Source organism: Lutjanus erythropterus, chromosome 10, assembly GCF_056507025.1.
Source record: "Lutjanus erythropterus isolate fLutEry1 chromosome 10, fLutEry1.hap2, whole genome shotgun sequence".
NCBI lineage: Eukaryota > Metazoa > Chordata > Actinopteri > Lutjaniformes > Lutjanidae > Lutjanus > Lutjanus erythropterus.
Genome location: NC_139326.1, coordinates 19,065,452 through 19,087,320, shown reverse-complemented (window position 1 = coordinate 19,087,320; position 21,869 = coordinate 19,065,452). Strand labels below are relative to the sequence as shown.

The 21,869-nt window shown below is 41.0% G+C and overlaps 2 protein-coding genes across 2 annotated transcripts in view; one reads left to right on the top strand and one right to left on the bottom strand.

The window, feature by feature from the left end:
* The window catches only part of LOC146320300 (lymphocyte antigen 6G-like), a 128,811-nt gene that overhangs the window by 104,364 nt on the left and 2,578 nt on the right, over nucleotides 1–21,869 (bottom strand). The gene's annotated exons all lie outside the window — the stretch shown is intronic.
* On the top strand, nucleotides 6,733–20,986 carry LOC146320301 (alpha-galactosidase MYORG-like). The gene is made up of 6 exons (XM_084728522.1): nucleotides 6,733–6,846; nucleotides 11,788–12,277; nucleotides 14,922–15,453; nucleotides 16,378–17,182; nucleotides 17,271–17,380; nucleotides 19,275–20,986. The coding sequence occupies exons 2-6, from the start codon at nucleotides 12,000–12,002 to the stop codon at nucleotides 19,620–19,622; spliced, it is 2,073 nt and encodes a 690-aa protein (XP_084584648.1). The 5' UTR covers nucleotides 6,733–6,846; nucleotides 11,788–11,999; the 3' UTR covers nucleotides 19,623–20,986.

Genomic DNA, 21,869 nt, shown 5'->3' with positions numbered 1-21,869 from the left:
TGAAAGCATGTGACAAACGTGTGGTAAGATCCTGCACATAAGCTGCTGGTGTACCTGGTGTGGATGAGGTCACTGCAGGACTACAGTTCAACATGACATCCAGTGGCAGGTTTGGTTCTCTCCCATGTACAAGGAAGAAAGGGGAAAATCCAGTACTTGAATGAACACTTGAGTTGTAGGCAAGCTCACACTGTGGCAGGTACTGGTCCCATTCACCACCATTTTGTGAGATGTACTTAGCAAGTTGATCTTTCAGTGTCCTGTTCAGTCTCTCCACCATACCATCTGACTGGGCATGGTATGGAGATGTGCGTGTTTTGTTGATTCCAAGCAGGCTGCAAAGATGCTTGATGAGGTCTGATTCAAACTGGCGGCCTTGATCAGTGTGAATAGACTCTGGCAAGCCATGTTGTCTGATATAGTCCTCAAAAATGCACTTTGCCACTGTGGTAGCACGCTGGTCTTTCAGGGGGAACAGATTAACATAGCGTGTGAAATAGTCCATTACTACCAGAACATACCTGTTCCCTTGTGTACTGACAGGTAGCTCAGTGATGTCTGCAGCAATTTTCTGAAATGGCCTCTCTGCATGGATTGACTGTAGTGGGGCTCTTTCATGTGGGTTTGGAGAACCCCGTGTTTGACATGGTAGGCACTCAGCACAAAACTTGCGAATATCACGGGTCATGTATGGCCAATAACAAATACGTCTGGCTCTCTGCAGTGTGCGGTCTGCACTTAGGTGACCACTGAACTGATTTCCATGCAAACCTGACAAAGCTGTGGGAATGAGAGTTGCAGGCAGAACAACTTGAAAGTTTGCAGGGGTGTGAGAGCTTGTATTGACTTTCCTACAGAGGATTCCATGCCGAATGATCAATTTGGGGTACTCATGCCAGAGTTTCCTCAGTGTTGGGGAGGAATGTTTGAGGTGACCTATTGGTGGTTTGTGGGCAGCGTTCTCTAGCCATGCAATGACTGTGCTGAGACATTCATCCTCCTTTTGTTGTTCCTGCAACTTTTCAAAGTCTACTGACAGTGTGTGGCTGATGTCAGGCATACCTGAGGATGTGTTGTCATGCCTGTCTGTGGAGGTGATGGAAGATATAGCACACTGAACAGCTTTGTTGTGGGTCTCAGAATTGGGACGCCTGGACATGGCATCTGCGTTGGCATGCTGTTTACCTTCTCTGTGCAGTAGGTTGTAGTCATACACATCCAGCTCGAGTATCCACCGACTACGCCTGCCAGTGGGATCGTTGTCCACTGGTGCTTTCCTCAAGCTCAGGAGAGGCTTATGATCTGTGATCACTGTAAATGAACTACCAGAGAGGAAGTGTTTAAAATGTCTCACAGACCAAACAACTGCCCAGAGCTCACGGTCAAAAGTGGACCATTTTCTTTCAGGAGGCCTGAGTGTGTGGCTTGCATAGGCAATGACACGTTCTTTGTTGTCTTGACGTTGAGCTAGCACAGAGCCAATGCTATCCTGTGAAGCATCTGTGTACAGTAAGAATGGCTGTGTAAAGATGGGATGTGCCATGATTGGTGGGTGAGTGAGAGCGTGTTTCAGTGACTGAAAAGCATCCTCACATTCAACAGTCCATTTGAATATTGCTCCTTTTTGTGTGAGAGCATGCAGTGGAGCTGCAATAACTGAAAAGTTTTTGACAAACCTACGGTAGTAGGAACACAGTCCAATGAAAGCTCTCACCTCTGTAGTTGTCCTAGGTGTTGGCCATCCACGTACCTTTTCAACATTTCTTGCATCTGGTTGGAGTCCATGGTTGGAGACCACATGTCCAAGGAAAGTCACTTGGGTTTGTGCAAGCTGGCATTTTCTGGCTTTCAGTTTGAGACCAGCTGAGCGAAACCTGCTGAACACCTCTTCCAGGCACTTTAGGTGGTCTGGAAAAGAGCGGCTGAACACAAGGACGTCATCCAGGTAAATCAAACAGTCCTTCCAGTGTAGGCCATGGAGCACCAGCTCCATCAACCGTTGAAATGTTGGTGGGGCGTTGGTTAATCCCATAGGCATAACCTTGAACTGGTAGAGAGCACTGCCAGTGTTGAATGCAGTTTTCTCCTTGTCCTGTGGCTCAAGCTCAACCTGCCAATATCCACTTGATAAGTCCATGGTGCTGAACCAGCATGCGCCTGATAGGCTGTCAAGGGCATCTGCAGGGCGTGGCAAGGGGTATGAGTCTTTAATGGTGACTGCATTCAACTTTCGGTAATCAATGCAGAACCTGTAGCTGCCATCTTTTTTTCTCACGAGAACAACAGGAGAAGACCAGGGGCTGCAGCTTTCTTCAATGATGTCCTGGGCGAGAAGCTGCTGGACCTGTCGGTCTATCTCTGCTCTGATGTTTGGTGAGGTTCTGTATGCTCTCTGTTTGATGGGGCGAGCATCTGCTGTGTTTATGCTGTGTTGTACAACATTAGTGCGTCCATAGTCTTGGTCATGAGCACTAAAAACGTCACTGTATGTCAGCAGTAAAGCTTCAAGCTTTTGTCTCTGTTCGTCACTGAGTGCTGCCTGACTGAGGTCAACATCTGGTAATGTCTGTTGAGGGGAGGGTTCTGCTGTAGTCGTAACTGTGGCTACGTCAGCTTCCACTATGGAATAGTCATCCTCACTATCACCTAGTGGGTGAAAGTCGCCTAGCCTTGTTTCACTTGGAACGTGGAGGTCAGTAGTAGTTGGGTTCATTACTCTGACATAAGTGAGTCCTGCCTGTACAGTAGCAAGTGTGCGTGCAGCTAACAGACCTTGAAAACTAGGTGGACCTGGCTCTAGGATACCTGAATAGTCAGTTTCAATATCTGGCACACCAATAGTGGGCTGGACTTTAGCTAGAACAGTCATTTGTGACATGGCAGGGACTATAATAGGGGATAAGGTGACAGCATTGCAAGCCAGGGGAGCAGTCTCAGTAGCACACAGAAGGGGGGTGCTAGTACGACTCCCTACTTTAAAAATGCCTTCTCTCAAATCCAAAACTGCATGATGTGCAAGTAGAAAGTCCCATCCTAAGATCACTGGTTGTGTTACATTTCTGACTACTTGGACAGTGTGGGTGAAAACCTCATTACCTAGTCTGATGGTGAGAGGAAGTGTACCTAGAATGTCTAAATAGTCACCAGTCACTGCTCTAGGGAAAAGCTCAGAGCGTTGCATAGCTTTAGTTTTCAGAAATGGAATAGACATTCTAAAGTCCTCACTAATCAATGAAATGTCTGAACCTGTGTCTAGGTAGACTTTAGTAGCAATGTTCTCAATGACAGTCATTACATAGCGTGTAGGCTTTTTGTGAGAAGGTGGAAGCACCTGTTGTGGGGCCTCATGAGCAGTAGCAGCAGACACTTGGCCCTCAGCGTCTGCTACCATTCGTTTCCCTGATCAGTGGGGTCTCCTTTAAAGCTCACATGATGGCTCCTTTCTCCGTATGATGGTCGTCTTTCCTGAGCAGAGTATGCATGATGTGACTCATACCTGGGTCTGGCTGACTCATGTGGGGGAGAGTAGGAGGTGTGTCTGTAGGAGCTGTTTTGGTGTGGGTATCTGGCGTTGAAGTGGTCAGGAGAGTGGCGCCTGTCTGGGCTGTGGTGCCTGAAGTGATCCCGACTGCTGGTGGAGTGATGGTCACGTCGATGATGTGGAGAAGATGGTGGAGTGGGTGAGTATCGCCTGTTGTGGTGATCAGGAGAGTATCTGGAATGGGGATGATCACTGTATGACCTGCTGGTTCTCTGATGGTGGGTTGCAGAGGAGTAGACACCGCGGTCAGGAGACACAGATGGAGAGCGACGATACCTTTCTCTGCCGCGCTCACCCCTGAGTTCATCAGGACGGCCATATTTATGTTTGGAAAAGTCAGCATGGGGAGCACGGTGGCTAGCAGAGTAGCTATAATTTTGTCCCAGCTGAGTGACTTCAAGCCTGAGTGCATGCACATCCTTGGAGAGCTGCTTGACAGCATCCATAAGGGCAGCAGATGAGTCTGAGTGAGATTGTTCATGTTTGGTGGAAACCATAGCAGAGACTGGCTCACCTTGTGGGGCAGGAGGAACAGCATACTGGCTGGTTGCATATGAAGAAGCAGGTGGGGGGAGGAGTTTCAGAGCTTCCTGTGCACGTTCCCATTTACATGCAACATCTAAGGCATCCTCCAATGTAGCAGCACCATGCTCATGACATTTAGCTTGAAGAATGGGGTCTAAACCAGCAACAAATCTTCTGAAGCGTTCCATTGCAATAGCTGGCTTGCCATAGTTAGGAAATGCCTCCAAAACCAGTCTTGTGATTTCTGCAGCATAAACTTCTAAAGGTTCTTTAGGCAAGCGCTGTCTGGCATTTACAAAAGTCTGAAAGTGCAGCAAAAATTCTTTCCTCCCAAAAACTTCATTTAATTTGGCCACACATTCATCATAGTCCTGCTGTATTTCTGGTGATAATGACAGCCAATATGCCAGTGCATCTCCACTAAGGCGGGTGGGCAGTATAGTGGCGATATCTAGCTGCTGTCCATCTGCACAGGCTTTAACTGCAAGCTCTAGCCTGGTTTTCCACAGTGAAAAGTTTTCTTTGTCCTTACCATCTCCGTGAAAATATGGCGGTAAATCCACTCTGTAGTGAACCACTGTCTTTGTTGTGTCCCGTTGGGTCGCGCTGCGTGCGCCATCATCCTCATGGGCAGGCTCGTTGTCCTCAACGTCGGACACTAATGACTGCAGCGACATGTTGTAGTGTACTGTCCAACTTCAATCGACGACGGGAAAAAAAACTTTGGTCCGCTTGTCTCTTTAGCAACTGTCCGTAAAAATGTTTAACTGTCCATGCACAACAGAAACAAACTCACACAGTGCACTTGTAGACTGCAGCCGGCGCTCCCGTCGGCGCGAGCTAGTTGATTGCCTTGGCTAATTAACACGAGGAAAACACAGAAGAAAAACACCGCTGCCACCAGTCTGTAACCCTCTTTTCTTGTTGTTCGTGTTCTCCAGTTCTTCCGGGCTGTGGGTAATAAGCGGGCTACAATGTGTCTTTGTTTCTCTCTCATTTAATATCCGCCAACACGGCACGACAGTATAGAACAACTCCAACTTAGGGGTACAGCAACACCTCTACACACTAGCACGAGGCACTCTCTCCGAGTGTGTCACCTATATCTGTCCGTACTAAGACAAGAGCAGGTAGGAACCAATTAACTTAACCAAGGGGATACGTCACTTAAAATAATGCACATGAACATACAAATAAAATAATATACAAAGTAATATAAATGACAATGAAATAATAATTTACAGTAACTCAATGACGCTGTAAAAATATTACTACTTAAATATAAATAATATACGTACTGAACTGCTAGATAAGAAACATAAATTTACACAATAAATTAAGTAATAAAAATAACCCAAAATATAATGTGTACAGTATTTACAGTTACACCAGTATACAGTCAGTTCAGTTGTGGTTATTTCATTTAACTCAAATTAATTTGAGAATATGTACCATTTTTTAGTGCTGAAAGTCACTAGTATTTTCATTACTGAATAATCTGCATTTTATTCTTTTGATTACTGATAAATACATCACAATTTCCCAAAATCAATCTGTCAAATTAGCAGTTGAAACTGAAACCAAAATTATTTGATTTGCTATAACTTAAGACAACTGAGAGACTGAAAGTAATCAATGTTTTGTTAAAAAATAATTAAACAATTAATTGAGAAATGGAAAACAGTGGCTGATCAACTAATCGATTGACCAACTAATTGTAATCTAACCGTGCTAATCTGATATAAACAAGGCTGAGATAGTTATTAACACATGTCCCCTCTCCAGGATCAAATCATTTGGTTAAAATGCAGGAGTTGCAAAATCCAGAACAAAACTGCATTTATTAAATTACCAAAAATAGAGATGCACAATAAATATTGGCAAATTTATATTATTATTATTTATTGTTCCGATAACATAACTATTACATAGCTATAATAACATCTGTTTTAACATATTAAGTTATGTCAAGGTATTAAATTTGTACTTTTAGGCAACATGCTCTATAAAAGCATAATGGCCAAATAAATATGTAAGAAAGAGTACTTGCTCTTCCATCGTGCCAGTCAGCTTCTGTGTTATAGCTTGTTGCTGTCACCCAGTGGCAGAAAGCATGTCACAATCACGATTTGCCCCGGTTGTTCTCACCCCTGTACTTTGTTCAGGACGGTCAAGCAATCTTGCTCCTGCGTCAGTTTACTTGGCACACCGTCTAGGCCTGTCAGTCTCTGCTAATATTGTATACAAACAGCAACAAAAATGTCTGCTTATACTTCAAAGTCTTCAAAACAAATAGTTGGTAAAAAATAAATAAATAAATAAAATGCAGTTAAATCACATATATCCACGGTATATCTTCCGATCAAAGATAAAATACAACAAGTCTGTTTTGATATTTTTGTTGTTTCCACGGGCGACGGTCGTTAAATTAATGTAAAAAAATCCAGGCGATAATTCCAAAGATGAATAATAGTTAACATCAGTTTATCGATGTTATGTCTGTCCTGTGGGTTTGATAGTTTCAGCTGTTGACAAAAAATAAACCTCAAAATCTCCTGTTTATCGCTTGTTGGGACGAATTCTGGACTAGTGTTCTCACACTACATTTCCCAGACGTCAACTGGATGACTTGTTGTGTATGATTGACAGATGCGTGGACGAATCCCCTTCTAACTTGTTTGACATTGGGCGGGACCATGGCTTCAAACCGCTCTGCGGCTGCGCAGTGGCCTACTGCGCTCCGAGCTGTACACAATGACACCGGCGAGTCCGATGCGGAGGTAAGATAACTCTGCTTTTATGACCACAGCGCCGTGAATCGCAGTTCATTTGTTGTGTAACTTGTTTGTTATAAGTATAGTTATTGGCAGCATTGTTTTTCTGAAAAACACCGTTTTGAAACGCAGTTCGTGACAATTGGTGCAGCCAGGTTACGGTGTCACTGAAATGTTCCGAATCGATACAGCGTCGACAGCCGTGTCGACGAGTGCTGGTGGGTTATCGACGGGTTATCTGCCTCTGGTACACTGGAAATGTTTGGTCAATACAGTTTGTCCCCTTGTTAAAACCACTATGGCACTGTACGTATCCACACAAGTCAGACGACAGTGTTTTAATTCTGTTGTTTTTAGGTATTTAGCTGCAACTAATGTGAACACACACCAGTTAACAGTTACTGTGGAGGAAACGTGTACCTGAGTTTATGAGCTCACTGCTCGATAAGAAAACGTGCATAACGTGCAGAGTACAGCCTGCTGTACTGCACTGATCAGACTGCATGGTTATTTACTGCTGTTTAAAGCAGCAAGTTGCACTGCATACCACTGGTCCCCAAAACCCAACAATATTAAAATGATTTCTGGTCACAGTGTAGGCGCTAATTTACGCGCACTTAAAATAATCAGAAGAATTTTGCACAATTAATTCAGTATTATGCCTGCTAAACTACCACAGGGACCTCTACACAAATTGAACATAATGCAGAATGCAGATTTTTACTCCCTATTATGGTTATCAGCATCTGCCCCAAGAATCCAGTGTTGGTTGGTTGAGAGCTAATATTCTATAATATTCTATAATATAGTATAATATAATATATAATATTATATATATATTATATATATATATATTATATATAATATTATAGACTCTCATAACACAATGTGTCATGGCATTACTTGTGCCTTTAACATGGCAATATGACAATAAATCAAGTTAAGTTGAAACACAAAGTGAAAGTAGTGGATCTTATTACAACATACTTTTGTGTAAATTAACTAGCATAAAGAGGAAGATGTGTGAGACCACAGTCTGTCTGTGAAGGGCTGGTTTGAGCTCAGGAACTCAGTTTTTGCATTGCATGCATTTACAAGGTTTCCTTCCCTCCCTGCTGCATTGCCACTAACCATCATGAGAATAAAATAAGAGTTGAGCTGGAACATAATGATACCTGTTGGGAGGTTAAATATGGTTCTGCTGTGGATGATTGGCCAGGGCTCTGTGTGAAAACTGCAGGTTTGCTGCAGCACAGTTATTTGAGGGCTGCTGCTCTTAAATATTATTTACTCACGTCCAGTGTGTTCTGACCTGAGAGATGAATGTAATCTAAGCATGCTGACATGGTGTCTGAATTTTCTATGATAATAGGCTGTTTTTAAGTTGTTATTGGTTCTGCTGCCACCAGTTTTTATGTGGCTACAGAGCCTGGCTCCCTGCCATTTTCCATAGTAAAGTCCCTGTGCTCTGTTGGATGCTGCTGCTGCTGCTGCTGAACTATTCTACACTCGACAGCAAGTGCACACAGTACAGTAACATGTATCCTTATTGACAAGATATAGAAACATACTCATCTATATCCACTAGGAATACAAATGTTGTGCATTTCCCCTAAATGACAGTGGAACACATTAACAATCAGTAATTCACTGAACATGAATAATTAATAAGATACAAATGCACATCTTCTCTTCAGTTTAAGTTTTGTTTAAAAAAAAATCTACCGGCACATTAAATATCTGAAACATTCATTTATGATGCTCAAACAATTTAAATGAACAGAATCATAAAAAAATAAGGCTCTTGTTCAAAACGACTTCTCTTTTCTGTCTGCTCTTATTCAACAAATTAATGGTTTTTCTGGATGAGCACAACATTCTTGAGGTCTTCCAATCTGGTTTTAAAACCTTGCACAGCACCGAATCAGCTCTTTTAAGAGTTTTTAATGATATCTTTTTAGCCACTGATGCCGGTGACTGTGTTATTCTTGTGCTTTTAGATTTAACTGCTGCATTTGACACAGTGGACCATGAACTTTTAATCTCTCGTTTGGAACAGTGGGTGGGTATCAGGGGTGTAGCACTGGAGTGGTTCAGGTCATACTTGGCTGATCGAACTTTTTGTGTCAGCCTTGGTGACTCTGTGTCCTCCTCTGCTCATCTCTCATGTGGGGTCCCACAGGGCTCAGTTTTAGGGCCTCTTCTCTTCTCTCTCTACTTGCTTCCACTTGGTTCCATACTGAGAAATCATGGTATCTCATTCCACTGTTACGCAGATGACAGTCAGATTTATGTCCCTCTCAAAAAGAAAGACTCCTATTCTGTCAAACCGCTACTCAGGTGTCTTGATGACATAAAGGCCTGGATGGCTTTAAACTTTTTAAATTTTAATGAGAAAAAGACAGAGGTGATGGTTTTTGGTGGCACCTCTGGGGCTCCCCCTGTAGATCTGGGTTCCCTGGCCCAGTTCATTAAGCCAACTGTCACTAATCTTGGGGTTAAAGTAGATGCTGATCTCAAGCTCGACTGTCAAATCAGGTCAGTTGTTAAGTCAAGCTTTTTCCAATTGAGGCAACTTGCCAAAATTAAACCGTTTCTTTCAAAACAGCACTTTGAAACAGTAATCCACGCCTTTGTGACCACTAGGCTGGATTACTGTAATGCACTTTATGTGGGGGTTAGTGGGTCCTCTGTCGCTCGTCTTCAGATGGTGCAAAATGCTGCGGCACGTCTTTTAACTGGCACACATAAGCACGAGCACATTTCCCCCATTTTAGCCTCACTTCACTGGTTGCCCATCCATTTTAGGATCAATTTTAAAATTCTTTTATTTACTTTTAAATCCCTAAATGGTCTCGCCCCGCCCTACCTCTCCGAACTGCTGCAGCCTTATACACCCCTCCGCTCTCTCAGGTCAGCTGATCAGCTGCTCCTGAGTGTACCTAAAACTAAGCGAAAGCTCAGAGGTGACCGTGCCTTTGCTGTAGCAGCTCCTAAACTGTGGAATGATCTGCCTCTCCACATCAGACAGGCCTCCTCGCTGCCTGTTTTTAAATCACATCTTAAAACCCATCTCTTCTCCCTGGCTTTTAACATCATGTGAGATGTTGAATGTATTGTATGTATGTGCATATGTATGTGTGTATGTATATGTATATATATATATATTTGTTTTAATTTTATTTTTCTATTGCTTTAAATTGTATAGTTGTTTTATGTCATTTAATCTCTTCTTGTATTTTATTTCTGTACAGCACTTTGGTCCACTGCGGTTGCTTATAAAGTGCTTTACAAATAAAGTTGGATTGGATTGGATTGAACAAATGGGTTCAAATGAAAAAAGTTTTCTTATGAAAACTAGTGAGCTCTGCAGAAATGGTACACAAAACACACCTTGCTTGTTAATAAATTTTTAATTGATTAAATTTTAACAGTGATTGATTGATTAATGATCAATTATTAACATCCCTCATAACCACTACCATAGAACTGTTTTAGAATAGACCAAATCTTACATTTATGTGTGCAAAAAATTGTGAAAAATAGGAATGAAGGGTAATACAACTGAAATGCAGTAAATGCAACACATCGGGAGTGATTCAGATAGAACCCTGTCTGCAAAAGTGTGTTTTTGAAAGAGATAAAACAATTTTTGCGAGTCATATTTCTTTGGGTAGGCTGCTTCAAAGTACAGGCAGTCTAATAATCTATGAGAGGGACAAACATAAAATACAAGGGTTCAAGGTCCAATGGTTCATTTAAAAGTCAAAGTTGTGTACTGTGTGTTACAGACCTATTTTGCATGCATCTGTATATGCAAATTTTGTGTGTTTTAGAGAAAATGAACACTCTTACAGAATCATTCTACAGTAGATGTGTTTTTAGAAACTAGTGGGAGATGTGAGGGTGAGTGATGAATGTTTTAAATGGTCACAGCAGCACGCAGTGTGAAGAGCTCTGAAGCTATTTATAACAATAGTACCTGGAGACTCAGTGGTGATAATTGGGTCCAAAATAAACTGGACTGTCATCAAGTGCCTTCTGTGATGAAGGTTACAGTAGTCCAACAGTGGATTTGTATGTCCCATATTAAAGATTTGGAATTTAACTAGTATGTATATCAATATATGATTGGCTGATTTTACCCACCCATTCTCATCCCAGGTCTTTTAACACGTGGCTAATGTTGTGAAAATGCTGGTTAGAGTTTGGTTAGAGCTTGGTGGATACTGGATTTTTCGGGGCTGCTGCCAATACTGATATTGGGGAGTAAAAAAATTCAGATAATGATATATCAGTCAATGCTCATAATTTATGTAATATTATTGTTTGTTTGTTTATTGTCTGTTTCTTGGACTCTGCACTGTTTTTATTTTGCTGCTTTGAAGCAGTTTGTAAAAGTGTTTTGGAAAGTGTTTTGAAAAATAACATCAACTTTCATTGGTATTTTTAATAATTCTATACACCTAAAATACAAATGCAAACTACTGGGTTAGCTTTATTAAAACATCATGGTTGGGTGTTAAAATAAGTAGCCAATATTCCATTACTGAAATAATGTGACATAAGTAACACTGTAGTAAGTAAGTTACGTAGAACTTAAGATATCATTGACTTCTGTTTTTTACACAGGACAGGACAGGAACCCCAGCCTCTTGGGTGTAAGTCCTGTGTTTGTTTCACCCATCCATCCACATACCCCATTTCCTTCAAACACAAACCTTTTCACTCCTTATATTAGGTCATCTGATGCGGATGGATTTCCGCTGAAGTTACTTGAAAGCCTGGTGTGTCTCATACAGATGCTAAAAGGTCCCTTGCTTGGTTGTACGTGATGCCAAAGGGGCGTGTCAAAATGGTGATATTTTATGACCTTGGAATGAGGACGGGCTGGTTTGACCCGCTGTGCCGTGCCTCTACTGACTGTTTATTTGTCTTGTCTTGCAGGTTTAGACAAATCAGCTCTTACTCAGAAATGGAGACTTTGCTGAAGATTGGCAGGTAGACATCAGGTTTCCCTTCACCTCCACTACTGCCACTGCGAAGACGATATAAACCAGACATTTTCACCAACACTAACAGCAAGTTAACCTCTCCACCCCTGCCACTCCTTCTCCAAACCTGCTTCCCTGCACACCTCACTGTTTGAAGTCTTCGGCATGTATCAGATTGTCCCAGTGGCTCCTGGGGAGCCGCAGCCGGCCGGGGGAGCTGGTGGTTCTCCCCTGAAGAAGAAGCTGGCTCATGAAGGCCGGCCTCTGGTGATGGCCGGCATGCTGGGCTGTGTGTTGGTGCTCGCTGCTGTGGTGGCCTGGTGCTACTACTCAGCGTCCCTCCGTAAAGCCCAGCTGCTGAAGGCTGAGCTGTTAGACCTCAACAAGGACGGTTTTATCATTCATAACCAGGCGGGGGCTGTCATCTTCACTATGACCTTCAGGTGGGTTCACTGTGGGGGTTATTCAATTAATTATCTGTCAATGTGAAAAAATCTTCTGTTATCATATTTACATTTTTTAAAAAAGTACATTTTTGTAAATCTAACTCTTGTGTCTCCATTGGAAATAATCCAGTCACCCACATTTTATCCATAAGATTCCTTGCAGTGCTGCTGGGTCGTATTCACAAATATTCTGAGAATCCTATCAGAGAGCTCCTTCTTTAGCCTTAAAAATTCCTCTCTAGGACTCCTAGCTTAAGAATGGTTTAGGAAGACTCACAAAGCAACTCTGAGCACACAGGGACAGAAACCTTAATCTTTGTGAAGAGGTGTGGTTGACCCAGTTGCTAGTATGACTCATACTACTACAGAATGTGATTGGTTGATCCAAAAAAGCACAAGAACTCTTAGTTATAATGGAGAGAGATTAGACAGTGAAATTGGTAGAATTTAGTTTCTATTAAGACATGGTGTAATTATGAATACTTAAACTACATGAATACTTTAAAAGTAGACTACAAAATATTTAAAAACAGGTCTACTTTTGCAATAGCCTTTTTACATACAGATAGTTATGTTTATTTGCTTTTATTTATTTACTGTGCTGAAAATTTAGTTCTTAATATTTACTTTTATAATAATATACTTATTTGATATTAACAGGACAAGCCTGCTGTGTCCATGAATGCCATTTTGTGAATAAAGGTCATTTATAAATAAATATATATTTTTTTATTATCATTATGTGAACCAAACTCTAATGAGATCAGTCACAAACATTATCTCTGCATGATCTAATCTGTTGTGTTTTACTAACTAACTGGCATTCACAGTTTGGGGAATATTTCTCACACCTCTTTGTTTTTCTCCTCTACTTAAAGAGACAGTTCATCCTAAAATGAAAATTCATGGGAAAACAGCATTGCAGAATCTCCTAACCAGTTTAAGTGAATGGTGATCAACCAAAAAATAAATAAATAAATAATTAAAATTCCTTAACAAGCCCTGGCTAGCCGCGTTCACTTGAGTGCACAAATGATCACACCTAGTTCAGATGATCTGCACGTACATGTGAATGTGGCTACAAGCTAAACATTGTATAAATGAATGTATTTCAAGTCACTTTGGCACGTCAAGGCTTCGATTACACCAGACGAGCAATATGGAGACATTTTGCATGTGTTCTTTTAGGTTGTTTTTTAAAAAAAATGGTCACCATTTGCTTACATTGTTTGAGACGGTTTTCCTGTGAAACTCCTGCCAACCTGCAGTTGGCATTAGGGTGAGTAGATAATGACAGAATCACAGACAGTTTTTCCCCTTAGGAACTCTTTCAAGGGCCAGGTTGTTTTGTGAGCAACTTCTATCTTAACCAGTACATACTCTTATCTTGAAATGGGGAAATACTTAGAAAACGTCACAATCCTTAGAATTTCCTTAGAATTTCATAAGAGCAACTTTTGTTTTTACAAGGAAGCTTTGTGAATACGGCCTCTGACTGATGATGTTTACCATAAAATGTCCAAATCTATGACATCACTGACCAATTTCAAGTTTGATTCATCAGACATGTGTAATAACTCTATTATAGCTTAATTTATCCTTACTTCATGTTTTAACAGTCAGCCTCTCTCTTCAGTTAGGCTTAGATATATATATTTAACACAAATAAATACCAAATTTGTCTTTATTTACAAAAGGTTGCATCAGTCTGCTTCCCTTCTCATGCCTTGTAAAGTATTTTTCCAGCCTTAGCCTTTCCAGTCTAACTGTGATGTTATTAACTATTATATGAGACATCCCAGCTGCGTACATGTCCCAGTTTTCTGCACTGCGCTCCGTCAACTCTTTATTAGATATAATGAGGTGAGATCAGATTCTTTCTATAAGCCTCAAGTGTTTTGTTTTGTTTTTATCTCAACTGCACAGTTTGTTTCCTTTCTTTTCTTGTTGATCCATCAAAATAGATTCAGCTGAATTTTCTTTTAATCAGATAATCATTTCAGCTTCAGGGGAAGCAGGATATACAGGATAATTATTATCCTGCTGATTTTTGGCCATTTCAGAACAATCAAAATCACGAGTGACCAGAAAAACGGGAACAATTGTACACTGTCATGCAATCCAGTGGGTTCCTGTTATAAATACTTTGACTGTGAAACTAACAGTCAGTAAATCTTGGCCAACAATAACCCTTTTAACATGCAGTATATCACTTTTCTGGCCTCGGCACAGTTGTTCCTCTTTGTGTGCTGGGCCGTACTAAAAAGCTGCACTGTGTCGATGGATAATGGAAATCCAGACGAGACAGACGCATGATTACACCCTCAGGGAAGACTGATTTAGTCATGTCCTTTATCAGCAGAGCTCAGACCAACGGAATTAGCCACAGCACAACCCCAGAGCAACAGACTAATGTGATCTAAAATAGAGTAATACAATATCTGATATTGTATGCCATATAATAACATGCAATATTTTCTGTATTGTGATTGGATTTCCTCTCTGTTGTAGTGTTTTTTTGTGAACCTTATCTTTTCAGCAATATAGAAATATGACTTACTCTGAACAACACTGGCTCTGTTAGTGCAGTACCAAGTTTATTTATTGTTTTTCCTCTCTACTCTGTCAATGCTCCGTCCAGGTCTGGCGCTCTGGATCTGGACTCCTGCTCAAAGGAGGGAAATATCCTCAGCTGCACTCAGTCAGACTCTGGCAAGCTCAACTTCTTTATCCAGACGGTTCGGCCGAAGGACACGGTGATGTGTTACCGCGTCCGCTGGGAGGAGCTGCAGAATAAGCATTCGGTGGAGCACGCCATGGCCTATAATGACTCTCATTGGTACGGAGGGGCAGAGACAGCGACACAGTACTGGCCTGTCAGGATCCAGGGCGAGCAGGAACCACAACCCTTCATCACCAGTGATGTTTACTCCAATCGAAACGCCTTTGGGGGAATCTTGGAACGCTATTGGCTGTCTTCGAATGCGACTGCCATCAAGATTAATGACTCGGTGCCGTTTCATTTGGGCTGGTCAGAGAAGGACAGGATGCTCAGGTTCCAGTCCCGATACCAGGACTCACCCTTCAGACCGCCAGAGGGACAGCAGGCCTTACCTGAGCTCAGCTACAGAGTGTGTGTGGGGTCAGATGTTACCTCTATTCACAAATACATGGTGAGTTTAGACACACTGTGTATATTTATTTTGATGGTAGGGTAAAAGTAACTCATCTTATTTTCTTCATAACATGTAGAATTCATAGAAAGTACAGTGTAGTTTTTTTTAGAAATTAGTTTGTGTTAAAAGTAGTAAAATCAAAGTGTAGAGCATTACTGATTGAGATGTTTTGGCTCAGGTGGGAGTTGTTGCATTTATTCTTGGATACACACAAAATCACTGCATTAAGAATACTTGAAAATGCAGATGTTGGTTCTCTTCCAGGCTCTTACTTACAGAGCAAAGCCAATTTCGGAAACAACCTTTCCTGCTTTGAGAGTGTATTATAGCAGAACAAAATTAACTAAAAGCAAAACTGGAGTGAAGACTTGGAAACAGTAGTTAGCATACCCAGTTATTTCAAACATTCGGATCCGCCCAGAATTTGGTGCAAAACAAAACCCAAAACCGTCCCTAGCTTCTCCATTGTGTTGATTTGCTTTTCTCTGTGTTACTGTCAGTGTCTTTAGTTTTGGGGACTGTTGATTAGGTGAAAACAAGATGTATGAAGAACTGGCTTATTCTGTTTTCGTGGGGTGGGACAACCTTTTGGCTGGGAGCAGTGACTTCCTTCACGGCCATGCTAGGTGTTTCCCTCATTATGTTCCAGTCATTATGCTCCTCTAAACTAACTGGCTGCTAGCTCTACTTTAGTTTTTAACAGAAACATGAGAGAGTGGTTTTAATCTTCTCATCTAATTCTTGGCTAAAAAGTGAATGAGCAAATTTTTCTAACTGTTAACCTTTTCCTTTAAACTAAATGAACCAAATAGAACTAAGGCACAAACTTTTTCGCTGTGCTTTCTTGGATGAAAAAACATAAACTATTGATGTGAAGACCCCTGTTGTAAGTCTCTTTCTCTCTCTCTGTGTTTTTCTCAGGTGCGTCGGTATTTCCCGAAGCCTATCAAAGTTCCATCTCCTGAAGTGTTCAAACAACCATTGTGGTCCACGTGGGCTCTCCACAAGACAGCTGTAACTCAGGAGAAGCTGCTGCAGTACGCCTCTGACATCACCAAGCATGGCTTCACATGCTCACACCTGGAGCTGGACGACCGCTACACTGCCGACTATGGAGAGTTTGACTTTGACCCTCAAAAGTTCCCCAATGCTAGCGGCATGTTTGACAAACTCAGAGAGGACGGGTTCCAGGTGTCGCTCTGGACGCATCCTTTCATCAACTATGACTCCATCAATTTTGGTGTTGCCGTGGAGAAAGGACTGTTTATTCGGGAACCGAGCGGTGAGCTGCCTGCCCTGGTTCGCTGGTGGAACGGCATTGGAGGGATCTTGGACTTTACCAACCCAGAAGCCCGTGAGTGGTATTCCTCACATCTGCGTATGCTCAAACACCGCTATGACGTAACATCTTTTAAGTTCGATGCAGGAGAAACTAGCTACCTCCCGCGCCAGTTTAGCACCCTGGTTCCACTCTCTGATCCCTCCACCTTCACCCGCCGATACACAGAGATGGCCATACCGTTCAGTGAGCGTGCAGAGCTGAGAGTAGGTTACCAGAGTCAGAACATCTCCTGCTTCTTCAGGATCATCGACAGAGACTCTGTGTGGGGTTATGAGCTCGGCCTCAAGTCCATCATCCCGACTGTTCTGACCATCAGCATTCTGGGATACCAGTTTGTCCTACCTGATATGATAGGAGGGAATGCATACCCCAACCGCACCACAGGTATGGTACTCCAGAACATATGGGTACATAGAGTTTTCCAGTTGAAAGTAAATCTGACATCTTTGTGTGTGTGTTTCATGTGGTTTAGATGGAAAAAATGGTCTGCCAGACCGAGAGCTGTACATCCGATGGTTGGAGCTGTCTGCGTTCATGCCTGCCATGCAGTTCTCCATCCCACCATGGGCCTACGACGATGAGGTGAGCACACTGAAACTGTGGGTCTGTCGCATTAGTTGGAAAATCTTAATGTTTTTTTACTTCTGTTATTTTCTGTATTTGAATTTAATAGAAATAGGGGATAAATTAAGTGATTTTATGTGATAATTGCGTCTTTGCAGTCAGTATGAGAACATATAACATATGCACATTTACCCAAATTGACTCCTTATTATGCACAGGTATCAATCTGACTGTCTCATTGAATTAATTAGTCCTCACCATGGGTGGGGTGGTACCATGCTAAAATTATGTACATAGGACACTTTTGGCAAAAACCACAAACATTAAAAATTCTGTCAATGAATAAAGTCAAAGAGTAATTATAGTATTGCAAACATATGTCCAAAATCACTAAAAACAAAAAAAATTAACTCCTCTACAACAAAAGACAATCAGCTGGGATACAAGGGGATACAAATCCTAGTAGAAGATAAAATAGCAGTAGCATAATTTCATCTTCAAATTATTCTGGACAGATGAATTGTTGCAGCATAAATGTATTGTATATATCCATTTATTTTCAATGTCTTTTTTGATAGTACCACTAGAGGGCGCCATTGTGTAAACTTTGTGTAAACACTGTGTATAAACATGCAGGTCCTTTGAAGATAAAAGATATTCATTTGTTCAAGGTGACTTTCCTACCGTACTGAAGCAAGTGGAGGCCAAAGCAGAATCACTGGTTTAGACAGACCCAAAATAGAGCATATTGTTTATTTTGCCCGTTCCCACAGGAAAACAGTGCAAAACAGAATTATGTGTCTGAGATGTTTTGTATCCACAGGATGAGAACTGTGACTCATAATATATTTTTGTCCTCATCCTTTTCACATCTTCAGTTTAAGTTATTCACTAAAGACCACTAAACCAAAATCCAGATGGGCAAAGCTCTGAGTTGATCAAAATTCTAATAACAGTAAATAGTAATAATTAGTTTTATTTTAAGTCTCCTTTCGTGGAACTAAAGATCACCTTACATAAAATAAAAATATTGCAACAGTCTTAAAACATATAACCATCACAAAAAACATATCAATGACAAAGCAGCAGTAAAACATCTATATCTATAATCTGAGTGATCCTCGGTTGTTATTGTGTAATCACAGTATTTTGCTCACACTTGGCTTTACAAGGAGTTTTTTTCCCATGGACTTTGCAACAGATCATTTGGCTATCAGCTGACCATCAGTCAAAGATCAAGCAGTAAAAAGCTGCTATTTACAGGCAAGATGGAGTTCATTGTTGATTCTGGGAATATGAAATTGTTCAGCATCAATGTTTTCTTTTCACTTGCAAGTCTTCTTGCCCAAAGTCAAATTTCACTTGTCTCTGTACAAATTGTTTTATTTATTAGAGATCGTCATCAAATAACAACAAAGACTAAAGTTGATTTAATCTAGGGCTATGCATAAAATGTCATGAAATAGTGAAAAATTTCCATCCCAATTTCTGAAAGTCCAAGGTGATGTCTTCAAATGTCTTGTTTTGTCAGTCCAAAACCCAAAGATATTCAGTTTAATGTAATTGTAAATTTAGACAAACAGGAACTCTCCATATTCAAGAGACATTTTTGCATGAAAAATTACATCAATCATTTATCAATTATCGAAATAGTTTAATTGTTCAATTCTTTTTTACCAGTTGTCCCACTGGGCAAATGAGTTGCAAGATATTTATCAGGTCTCCATCAAGCAAAATTGAAGTGTTTATTGAGTTAGTGTCAATCATAATCCAGCAATTTACGTAGCTCTTTTTGGTATGCAAACATTGTAATAGAACGCATGACAGTCAATTTAAACATAATTCAATATTTATAAACGAATGAATGAAACGACTGTGATGCTAACATGAATCTTTGTGTATTCATCTGCAGGTGGTACAGATAGCACAGAAGTTCACAGAGCTCCATGAAAATCTGGTCGCCCCAAGGGTTCTCGAACTAGCAGGCGAGGTTCTCGATACTGGGGACCCAATCATAAGGCCCCTCTGGTGGATCGCCAATGACGACGAGGCAGCCTATAAGATCGACTCTCAGTTCCTGATCGGGGATGACCTGATGGTGGCTCCGGTGTTAGAGCCAGGAAAGCAGGAGAGGGACATTTACCTGCCTGCCGGTCGATGGAGGAGCTACAAGGGGGAACATTTTGATAAAGGCCCCATGTACCTCACTGACTACCCCGTGGACTTGGACGACATAGCTTTCTTCACATGGGTTCACTGAAGAAGTAAAGACGCATAAACTCACACACATACTGTTTGCACATGTACATTCTTGTGAGCACACAAGCCAAGAAATAGCAGGAGATGTTTGCTTTTCAAAGGGAAATGACCACTAGGGATCTGCTGCTACAGCAGAATGTGATTTTGGTAAAGATTAACCTCATGTCTCCTCTGGCCTGGTCTTTATATGGATTATAGCCGTCCATCCAAAGAATTAGAATGAAACTTCTATTCACTTCTGATTCTCTTGTTCCATCCTTAAGCTGATCCTCATCCTCATGTGCCTTCCAGAGCCAATAGTGAAACCGATCTCAGATTGTATCATCACCACAGTCTTCCGCCTAATGGATGTCTAGATTTCTAGTCCCAGAGTTTGAATGGTTCAGGGCGAGAGTTATCTTTAGGGTAGATAACTGTCAGTTTTCACAGACGCCCCGAGAGGCAACTGAGAAACAATTGCGACGATCCAGTTTTTTGAGTCGAATCTAAATTGTTTTCTCTCCACTGATTTACAAACAGGTGAAAAACTTTTTTCTTTTCTTTTTTTTTGAGAGAGAGATTTTTCTCAGTTGCCCCTCAGGAATTTTTTTTTCAGGCTGCTTGCCTTTATTGGATTGTGACAACTGAAAATAGAAAGTGGGGAGAGAGAGAGAGGGGATGACAAAGGACGGCAAAGGGCCCATGCTAGAACTGAACCTGGGCCGCTGCACACACAGCCTTAGTATGTGATGTGCGCATGCTACCGGGACGCTCTGGACAGATGCTCTCCTGCTCAGAGGACATGCCTCACCTTATATGAACACGACAACTCCTGTATTGTGGAAAAATCTTTAACAATCCCAACTACCTAATGTTTAAGATAACATGCATTAATTTGCATTGCACTGACATATAACTCATGTGTTACTCATTCACCTTCTCCTAATATTTATTAACTCTGTAGTATCTGATTGTATATACAGTAAATTCATATGATTCTGGGTTTTAAATTTGAGCTGTATGTTATTATGAACAGACAGAAATTCTTATGTCAGCATTCCTTGACCTGTAGTGCCATTCTGTCATTCCAGTGCCAAAATCTATCTACTGCTTAATGTTTTGTCATCTGCACAAATTAAATTCACAGCTCAGGGTAGATTTAAAGAAAACATGTGTTCTGTTATGTAATTTTATTGATCCACAGCAAGAAATAGGTTTATTATACTGTAGCTACTGTATATGATTGGTCTGCCTTGCAAAACAGGTATTATTCTCGAAGATGCCATATTTAAGTGCTCTCCATGTCTGCCTTGTGACTTTATTTGCCTTATCAGCTGAATGAAGCTATGCCAAACTTAGCACAGAGAACCAATAAAATGATATAAAGACTTTTGCACAGTGATATACTTGATGCTTTGCACTTTCACATTTTTATTATCAGATGTAAGCTTGGTTGAGATCATATGATAGGTTGTTTGTGTGAGTGTGTGTGTGAGTGACCAACAGGCCTGGAGCTACTGTCCACAGATAATCTGGCATTTTTATTGGACCCAAAAATCTATTTTACTGTTTTATACCAGCTGTAGACTCCTCACTCTTCAGAACTGGCTGGTAGGGGCTGCAAGTCATCAATAACCGTTAGGCTAAAAGCAAGGCTTACCTGATGAACCACATTTTGACCTTGCTGTGGCTGAAAAACTGACATACATTGAAAAGTTTAGTCTCATCTTGAACTGGAACTTCTGCACAATAATTCCACGCCCTATATGCTCTGATCCACTAAAGTCATGCATGCATAAATGCATAAATCCCTGTTTTGTCTGCTTTACAGCCACCTCCAATATGCATCTCCACAGTCACCATATTGATGCGTTCAAGGTCAGTAAGAAAACAAATCAGAGATGCAGACTTCATTACAAAATCAACTGTAACTCGACCTTGAATATGATAGTGGTTGCTTGTTGGAATTCAGTTTCTTGGGACGGTCCAATAAGCCCTGTGCCAAAACATTAACATAATATTGAGTTTCTCCAAAATTATAGATTTCTGTGATAATAGTAAACCTGCCTGGTTGCTTGTTAAGTTCTAAATAAATAACAGAATGATCTTAATAAATATGAATGTTAGAATGATGAATATCCTGTTTATTGTTTTCCTTATTAAGGAAGGCAAATCCAGGATGCTCAGTCACCAATCCATTACACTAATCTGTGCATCTTAAAGAAAACTGGGATCACACTATAGAAAAACACTTCAGTAAAACCTTTGC